The following is an 8,256-nucleotide window of genomic DNA, read 5'->3' as shown; positions in this document are numbered from 1 at the left end:
GCCGCCCGCGCGCCGTCCCTGCCCGCCCGGGGCCTCAGCGCAGCGCCGTCCCCCCGCCGCCCGCCTACGCGGGGAAACCGGACTCCCCCTCCCGGCTCCGATTTCCCGAAAACTCCTGACTTGCAGATCTAAGAATGGAGTCCTTTCCAGACGCCGTCTGTCCCCGCCCCCTTCGTGCCAGCTTCTCCCACCTGAGACCCCCCGCTTTGTCCGCCCCTCCCGGCCCGGGCGCCCCGCCCCCTTCTTCGTCTTCTTCCTTCTCCCCTCCCCCTCCTTCCTCTCTCCTTCTCCTCCGCCCCCCTCTTCTGGGCCCCAAATCTGGGTTCCCCATTCTTGTGCCCCCAGACTCAGGAGTGTGGGCGCTCAGCCCCCTCCTCCTCAAGCCCCTGCGGACCCCGCCTGGCGACTCCCCACTCAGCCAGGTGGCCAAGCCCCCCAGCCTGTCCTCCCTGGGGACCTGGCATTCAGCTGTCTCTGTCCACCTGTTATTTCTCGCCCTTTAGGGCGTGCGGGCGGAATGTGGGGCGGCGGTCTGGGCCTCCCAGAGCCTCCTGGGAGCCTCCCAACTTCTTAAAAACGCTCCTCGTGGGCCCCACCTGTCCTCCCTAGGGCCCGCGAGTCGCAGCTGCGGTGGTCTGGTCCCCGGAGCGGGAGGAAGTTGCGGACATGCCTGAGGCCAAACCAGGTGGCTCCGGGCCCTGCCTCAGAGGGGATGAGGGCCCTTTTCTGTGTGGGGCTCAGGGCCTCCCGGCTCTGTGGGCTGGGGAGGATGGGGTGTCTTGTCTGTGTAGGAGAGAGAGAGGAGGTCCCTTGTACGTGTGGGGTGGGGACAGCCCCTTCCCGCTGCAGGCAGGGAGTTCATTTCTCTGCAGGGTCTGGCAGAGATGGAGATTTTCTGTAAACCGGGGTCCTCTGTCCTCCAGGGGGACGGGGCCCTGTGTGGGCTGAGCAGTCAGCGTAGTGATGGGGTTGTGGGGTGGCATCCACTAGGAAGGGGCTGGGCAGGGTGAGGGGTGCTGAGTGTTTAGAGACAGGGGTTCTGGTCTGCATGGGCACGGTGGACTTGTCCGTATAAGGATGAGGAGAATCCTCTTCCTGTGGAACCTGGGCTCCCTTGTGCAGGAATTCGGAGTCCTGTGTTTCCCTTTCCTTTCTTCTCTCCTTTCTTTCCTTCCTTTCGTTTTGACTGTGTGTGTGTGTGTGTGTGTGTGTGTGTGTGTGTGTGTGGTGCGGGGCACACAGGTACACCCAGAAAACACAGGTGCCAGCTCTACTGCTGAGCCACACCGCCAGCCCCCCAGTCCTTTCTTCTTGTCCAGTTTGGGAACCCTATTTGAGTGGGACCAGAGGCCAGGTCTTTATATGAGGATCGGGCTTTCTCTCTCCGAGGAAGCCTGGATGGGAGACCCAGGTCCCAGGACACTTGCGAGGTGTGCGGTCCCAAGGCACCTGTGGACCCTTGTGGGGTGGGGTCCAGGCCCGTGCTATGGCTGGGCCCTCTTGGGCCAGAAGCCAGCGAGCGTCCCAGGGAAGGCTGCTGCGCTCAGCACAAGGTGTCCAGTTTCCAGCCCAAGGGAAGAGCTAATTATACCCCCGGAACCAAAGGTCAGGGCCCGGTAGCCTGGGGGGCTGGGGCATGGCCGGCCCGGGATGGGGGAACCTGATCTCAGACTCTGGGTTGGAGATAGATTTACTCCTAAGATTCAGGCTTTCTGGGGCTGAGGGAGGAGGGTGGGCCCGGACCCCCGAGTCCTGGAAGAGTGGGGGCCGCTGAGCAGGCCGGGAACTGTGAGCGTCCCCTCCCTCACAGCAGCCAAAAAGGTCACCAAAGGCAAAGATGCCCCCAAAGAAGCTTCCCCTAAGGAGGCTCCTGCAGAGCCCCCCAAAGGTGAGTGGCACCCTCGGCTCAGCCAACCTGCCGTGCCCCCTGGTGCCTGCTCCCTCCGCACCTGCCTTGGCCCTGTCTCTGTCCTGCAGTCTGGCCCCCCAGGTGCGGAGGGACCAGCGCCGCCGGCAGCTTCCCGTGGCTCTCTAGCGCCCCCAGCGGAGCCTGGGCTAGCGCTGCCGTCTGGGGGCAGGTCCCGCTCCCAGGGCCCAGGCTGTCCTCAGACCTCTCCCACCCCAGGGTCCTTTGGCGGTGTCCACTCCGCCACGCTCTGGTCTCCACGTGCGGACACTGCGACCCGAAGGGCTAAGTGAGCCTGGCCAAGGTCACACGGCCTTCCGAGCCATGCGTGCTCTTCCCCGGCCGGGAGACGGCTCTCTGCCCCGTGACCTGTGGTTTCTGAGCAGGGGCCCCTCGCAGCTCTAAGTCCCTGCCCCCAAAGTTGCCTGCTACCCCTCCCAGCCCACTCCGACTTCCCAGTCCTGTCTCCTGCGCAGAAGCCCCACCCGAGGACCAGTCCCCCACCGCTGAGGAGCCCAAAGGCGTTTTCCTGAAAAAGCCCGACTCTGTATCAGTGGAGGCCGGTGAGGGGGCAGGGGGGCAGGGCTGGGACCCTGGGTCGGAAGGAGGAGGCAAGGCCTGGAGCCCCGGATGTGGGGGAGGAGGACCTGCGTCTGCAAGCTCGCAGTCCCCTCCTGAGCGCCCTGCCTCCCCGCAGGAAAGGAGGCCGTCATCGTGGCCAAGGTGAACGGGAAGGAGCTCCCGGGCAAACCCACCATCAAGTGGTTCAAGGGCAAGTGGCAGGAGCTGGACAGCAAGAGCGGGGCCCGCTTCTCCTTTAAGGAGTCCCACGACTCTGCCAGCGATGTGAGGACCGGGAGGGGCGTGGGCTGGGCGCGGTAGTGTGGGCCGGGTCTTGCTGCTCAGAGCCCTGAGCTGAGGCCCCGCTGTGGCCCCAGGGTGGGGGTTGTGCTGGGCAGGGGAGGAGGACGTGCGGGTAGGGCAGGGCGCACTTCACCAAGGTCATATCCACTTCCTGAAAAGTCTTAGGGAGCCCGCAAGGTGGGCCCCCAAAAGTCAAGGCCATGCAGGTAGGAGAGATGGAGCTGCACTGGGTACTGAGCCCCGTGCTAGCTCTCCCCCAGCCCTGGGTACCATGGGGCTGAGGACTCAGGGACAGTGTTCCAAGCGGGCTGGGCATGTGGTGGCTGCGGCGGTCACGAGCACCCCCACCCGCGCCCCAGGTGTACACCGTGGAGCTGCACATCGGGAAGGTGGTCCTGGGGGACCGAGGGGACTACCGCCTGGAGGTCAAAGCCAAGGACGCCTGTGACAGCTGTGGCTTCAGTATCGACGTGGAGGGTGCGCTGGCGGGGGCAGGGGAGGCAGAGGTTCCGAGGTCTGGGTGGGGATGGTGTCCCCACCAGGTGCAGGGAGAGATGTGGTGAGGTGGGTCCAAGTCTTAGGAGGAGAGAGTCCAGAGCTGGGGTCGGGGGAGTCAAAATGGGGAGGCTGTCTACAGGCTCAGCAGAGGAGGCGGTGAAGACTCGGGGTCAAAGTGTTCAGAGTCCTGGGGTGCGCACGCGACGGCTTAGGAGGCAGCAGGACAGACTTGGGCACTGAGGTTGTCAGGTTCCGAGGCTAGGGATACTCAGGTTCCAGGTAAGACTGTTCAGGATGGGCTGGAGGCACGCAGATCTGGGGGCGTGTAGTCTGCGGTGGTGGAGCCCAGGATGTGGGGGCTTAAATACAAAGGGCGTAGGAATGAGGCTGCCGGGCCTGAGAAGAAAATGCTGGCCTGGGTGGCGGGTGACGGCTGCTGGGAAGGTCAGGGATGGTGGCCGGACGGGACGGGACAGGACAGGACGGGAGGAGGAGGTGCGTGGCCTGGGGAGATGGAGGCAGACACCCCTGGAGGGGAGCTCGGTCTGAGGCCGGCCTCCCCCAGCTCGCCTCCCCCGCCCCACCCCCAGAGCCCCGTCAGGACTCCTCTGGGCAGAGCCTGGAAACTTTCAAGCGCTCGTAAGTGCCTCTGGGCCCCGGGGACGGAGGGTTTCCTGGGGCCAAGGATCACGGGAATCCCTCCCTGGGCCGGGGTGATGTTCAAGATGGCAGGGAGGGGGGACCCCGGGATGCGTCTCAGTGGGATTCACAGCCCCTCTCAATGGTCGCAGGGGTGAAGGGAAGTCGGAAAACGCCGGGGAGCTGGATTTCAGCGGCCTGTTGAAGAAGAGGTGAGGGCCCCTGCTGACCCCCACCACCTTCCCTGTCTGTGCCCTCCCCGGCCCCCAGCCCATCTGGCCACCTGCCTGTCATCCTCCCATTGACCCTTGCCTGGCCTCACCCAATCACCTGTCTGCCCTCAGTTCACCCGGCTACGCACCCTTGGGCCCAACGTCTTCACCTGCACTCTCCCGCCTGCTTCACAGTGGCCAGTTAACCCGTGTATCACCTGTTCCTCCAGCCACCCACTGTCCATCCACCCACCAACCGTCCACTCCTCCACCGGTCCAGCCAGCTGCCCATCTACTTACCCACTCATCTACCCACCCATCCCCCTGCCTCCCTGCCAGTCCCTACACTCACATACCTGTTTATCCACCCACTGTCTTTCTACCGGTCTCTCCGTCACACTCAGCCATCTATTTGTCAGTCCATCTTCCATCCTCTCAAACCCCTCCACCCACCCACTTCCCTTCACCCAGGGAGGCCCCATGTGTCCGTCACTCCAGCACCTCTCCATCCTTACACTCACCCACCTTCCCACCTCTCCAACTCTCTGCATCCACGTCTCTCTCCCACCCAGCCCAACGTCCAGCCCCATGTGCTCACTGCCCACCTCCCAGCCCTGCCTCCCCCATGAGCCGCGCATCTCTGCCATGGTTCCCTCCACCGAAGAGATTTCTGTTAAACTGAACTATATGACACTGATGTTGTGTAGGTCAACAGTGAGCGGTGGGGCCGGGGATGTAGCTCAGTGGCGTAAGTGCCTGCCTGGCAAGCGCAAGGTCCTGAGTTCGATTCCCAGTACAGAACAATGAATGGCGGCAGTTCCTCATGGTTTCCCATAATTCTTGTCGGCACACTCACTTATTCGTTGTCTGCTGCCCCGCCCATCCACCCTTCACGCACCTGTGTGTCTCCATAACTAAGTCCCTGACAACCCCACTTAGCAACAGACTCATCTGTCTCCACCCAGCCTTCCCCTTCCACAATCGCCAGCGTCCCTGGCTGTACCCACCGGCCTTACCCTCCTGTCTTTCCACCTGCCCACCCATTGGCCGGTACATCTGTCCATCAGTCCATTATTCACACCCCTCCAAGTCCACCCACTGGCTGTCCTCTCCTCTCGTCCCAGCCACCTTCTGAGGCTTCCTGGGTCCTGGGCAGAGAGGGGCAGAGCACTGCCCCTGGGTCCCTGCTGTTGAGGGGTGGTTGGGTGCAGTGTGGGGACAGAGAGAGGGTGATCAGAGAGAGGGTCCCCCAGGGGCCTTTCGGGGTGCAGGCAAGGGCATCTCCCTCCTTGGTGGACAGGGAACACCTGCAGAGAAGGGCACCGTGGCACTGGGTTTTCCCAGATGAAGAGGAGTTCGTCAGGAAGGAGGCAGGAAAGCAGCCTGTGCCACGTGGGAGAAGGAAAGAGCCCTCAGTGTCAGGGACAAGGCTAGCGGCTTGGTCTGGAAGGTCGGGGGCAGATGTGGCTGCCGACTGCCAGGCTGAGGAGCCCGTGGGCAGCAGGCAGCCCTAGCAGAGTTCTGACCCAGGAAGGGGTGGCATCCGTGTGGGGTCAGAAGTGTCCCTCAGGAGCCCTGTGGGGAGCAGACAGGGGCAGAGACTGGGGCGGGGAGGAAAGGGCGCAGAGGGAAGGCGGCCTGGGCAGGTCACAGAGGAAGTGAGCTGAGAGACAGGGAGGGGGACCGGAATCCGATGCTCACTCCTGGGGGCCCACGGGTCCCCCTCCTGCAGGGAGGTGGTCGAGGAGGAGAAGAAGAAGAAGAAGAAAGACGATGACGACCTGGGCATCCCCCCTGAGGTCTGGGAGCTCCTGAAAGGAGCGAAGAAGAGCGAGTACGAGAAGATTGCCTTCCAGTACGGCATCACCGACCTGCGTGGCATGCTGAAACGGCTCAAGAAGGCCAAGGTCGAGGTCAAGAAGAGCGCAGGTCAGCGCCGTGGCCGGCCGCGTCTGCGCCGGGAGGGTTGGAGGCCCCGGGAGCCAGGGGCTTGGGGCCTCTGAGTCCTGGGGAGGCCACCTGGCCTTGACTCTGGGGAGCCGGGGGAGGAGATCTGGCTCCTTGAGGGGTGCCAAGAGCCAGAGCCTCTCATCTTCACCCCCTGTGCCTCCCTCTACCCATCTCCAGCCTTCACGAAGAAGCTGGACCCAGCCTACCAGGTGGACAAGGGCAACAAGATCAAGCTGATGGTAGAGATCAGCGACCCAGACCTTCCCCTCAAGTGGTTCAAGAACGGCCAGGAGATCAAGCCAAGCAGCAAGTAGGCGGGCAGAGCTGGGAAGATGGGGTGGGGGGAGGCTGCAAGGATGGGTGTGCAGATGAGCATTGTTCAGCCGGCTGTGATGTCGCCTGCCTGAGAACTGAGGTGACAGCACAGAATTGAGCTGGGCTCAAAATAAAAAAATTTAAAAGGGCTGTAGAGCCGGGCGTGGTGGCGCACGCCTATAATCCTAGCACTTGGGAGGCTGAGGCAGGAGGATTGTTGTGAGTTCGAGACCAGCCTGGGCTACAAAGTGAGCTCAAGGCCAGTCTGAACTGCATAGTGAGACGCTGCCTCAAAAAGACAAAAAAATAAAAAATTAAAAAATAAATAAAAGGGCTGTAGATGTTGCTCAGTGGAAAGACCCTGAGTTCAATCCCCAGTATTTTTTTTTAAAAGAGAGAAAGATAAAAAAAGAAAAGAAGGGGCTGGGGATTTTGTTCAGCGGCACAGCGCCTGCCTGGCAAGCACAAGGTCGTGAGTTCAATTCCTGGTACCAGAAAAAAACCAAAAAACCAAAAAAAAAAAAAAAAAGAATAAAAAGAATAAAAAGAAAAGAAAAATAATGGTACAGAGTTTCAAAACAGGATAAGAAATTAACAATGGTTAATATATTGCATTTTGTTGTCTTCAAAGTAGTTGCTCCAATTAAAAGATGTAGGCTTGCAAAACTAGTCAACCAGGGCCGGAGATATAGCTCAGTGGCACAAGCGCCTCCCTGGCAAGTGTAAGGTCTTGAGTTTGAGTCCTGGTACCCCCCAAAAAAAAAAAAAAGGATAAAGAAAACCAAGCTAATCAACCAGTATAAACACAAGCTGATCTTTGCAATGGATTAAAACAAGTTAGAAGTGTAATTACATTAGCTATCTTGTATGTGTATATATTCAATCCCCAGAATTGCAAAAACAAAAAGTATTTGGGGACCCAGGTTCTGTGTGACAAGCATCACTTCCGGTCACACTCCACTGGCCCAGCCTCAGTTCTTAGCCCTCACGGCAGCCATGGAGGCTGGAGAGGCGGGTCCCCAGCGGGTGGCTGTGTCCCTGCCGGGAGGCGGGCAGGTGGACGTGGGTGGGCAACTGGCCCATCACTCTGGTTGCTCGTGTGAGAGCAATCGGGCTGTCTGTCCACTCCTGCGTGTGACTGACTCAGAGGGTGAGACAGGCGGGGCGGGCGCGGTGCCCGGCCCTTGGTGAGCTGGGACTTTGGTCCAGGTACGTGTTTGAGAACGTGGGGAAGAAGCGAATCCTCACCATCAACAAGTGCACCCTGGCTGACGACGCTGCCTACGAGGTGGCCGTCAAGGACGAGAAGTGCTTCACCGAGCTCTTCGTCAAAGGTGAGGCCGGAATAAAGGGCGAGGCAGGGACCCGAGGAGCAGGTGGGCATCCTGACCCCTCCGCCTCCTGTCCCTACCCACGCAGAGCCTCCGGTCCTGATTGTCACACCCCTTGAGGACCAGCAGGTGTTCGTGGGTGACCGGGTGGAAATGTCGGTGGAGGTGTCGGAAGAAGGTGCCCAGGTCATGTGGTGAGTGACCTGGGCCCTGGTCTCCGGTCAGCCCCGGTCTTCAGGGGCCGAGACCTGCCTCAGGGGCTCCCGGCCTCCCCTCAGAGTCACCTGGCCACCTCAGCTTTCCCTGCAAATACAACCTTGCTCAGGGCCGGCCCTGGGACCTCTGGCATCTGCCCATCTTGGCCCCTTCGGACGCTTTTCCTGACACTGCTGTGTCCGTATGTGTTTATTCACCCAGCCAACCAGCCGCCCGTCCTTTGGCCCATCCGCCATTCATGAATTTATCTGTCCCTCTCTACACCCTGCTTCCTTCCCTCCCCTGTTCCCCCTCACCCATCCCTCCCTCCACCCATCCATCCATC

The 8,256-nt window shown here is 61.0% G+C and overlaps 1 protein-coding gene across 3 annotated transcripts in view; it reads left to right on the top strand.

Moving 5' to 3' along the window:
* Positions 1 to 529: 529 nt before the first annotated feature.
* Mybpc2 (myosin binding protein C, fast type) overlaps positions 530 to 8,256 on the top strand; it is a 22,160-nt gene continuing 14,433 nt past the window's right edge. Inside the window, exons 1-11 of one of the 3 annotated variants that reach the window (XM_005412782.2) lie at positions 530 to 685; positions 1,814 to 1,888; positions 2,383 to 2,469; positions 2,604 to 2,752; positions 3,130 to 3,247; positions 3,859 to 3,907; positions 4,060 to 4,119; positions 5,852 to 6,048; positions 6,247 to 6,379; positions 7,594 to 7,718; positions 7,804 to 7,909. In XM_005412782.2, coding sequence (XP_005412839.1) covers positions 667 to 685; positions 1,814 to 1,888; positions 2,383 to 2,469; positions 2,604 to 2,752; positions 3,130 to 3,247; positions 3,859 to 3,907; positions 4,060 to 4,119; positions 5,852 to 6,048; positions 6,247 to 6,379; positions 7,594 to 7,718; positions 7,804 to 7,909 — 1,118 coding nt within the window. In that variant the 5' untranslated portion in view covers positions 530 to 666. Of the gene's footprint in view, positions 686 to 1,810; positions 1,889 to 2,382; positions 2,470 to 2,603; positions 2,753 to 3,129; positions 3,248 to 3,858; positions 3,908 to 4,059; positions 4,120 to 5,851; positions 6,049 to 6,246; positions 6,380 to 7,593; positions 7,719 to 7,803; positions 7,910 to 8,256 lie in introns of all 3 variants that reach the window. The other 2 variants (XM_005412781.2, XM_013509020.1) reach the window with 2 other exon arrangements.

The sequence above is a fragment of the Chinchilla lanigera genome, unplaced genomic scaffold, assembly GCF_000276665.1.
Source record: "Chinchilla lanigera isolate Chin_1 unplaced genomic scaffold, ChiLan1.0 scaffold00158, whole genome shotgun sequence".
NCBI lineage: Eukaryota > Metazoa > Chordata > Mammalia > Rodentia > Chinchillidae > Chinchilla > Chinchilla lanigera.
The sequence above is the reverse complement of the archived record's forward strand: the minus strand, read 5'-3'. Positions and strand labels throughout refer to the sequence as shown.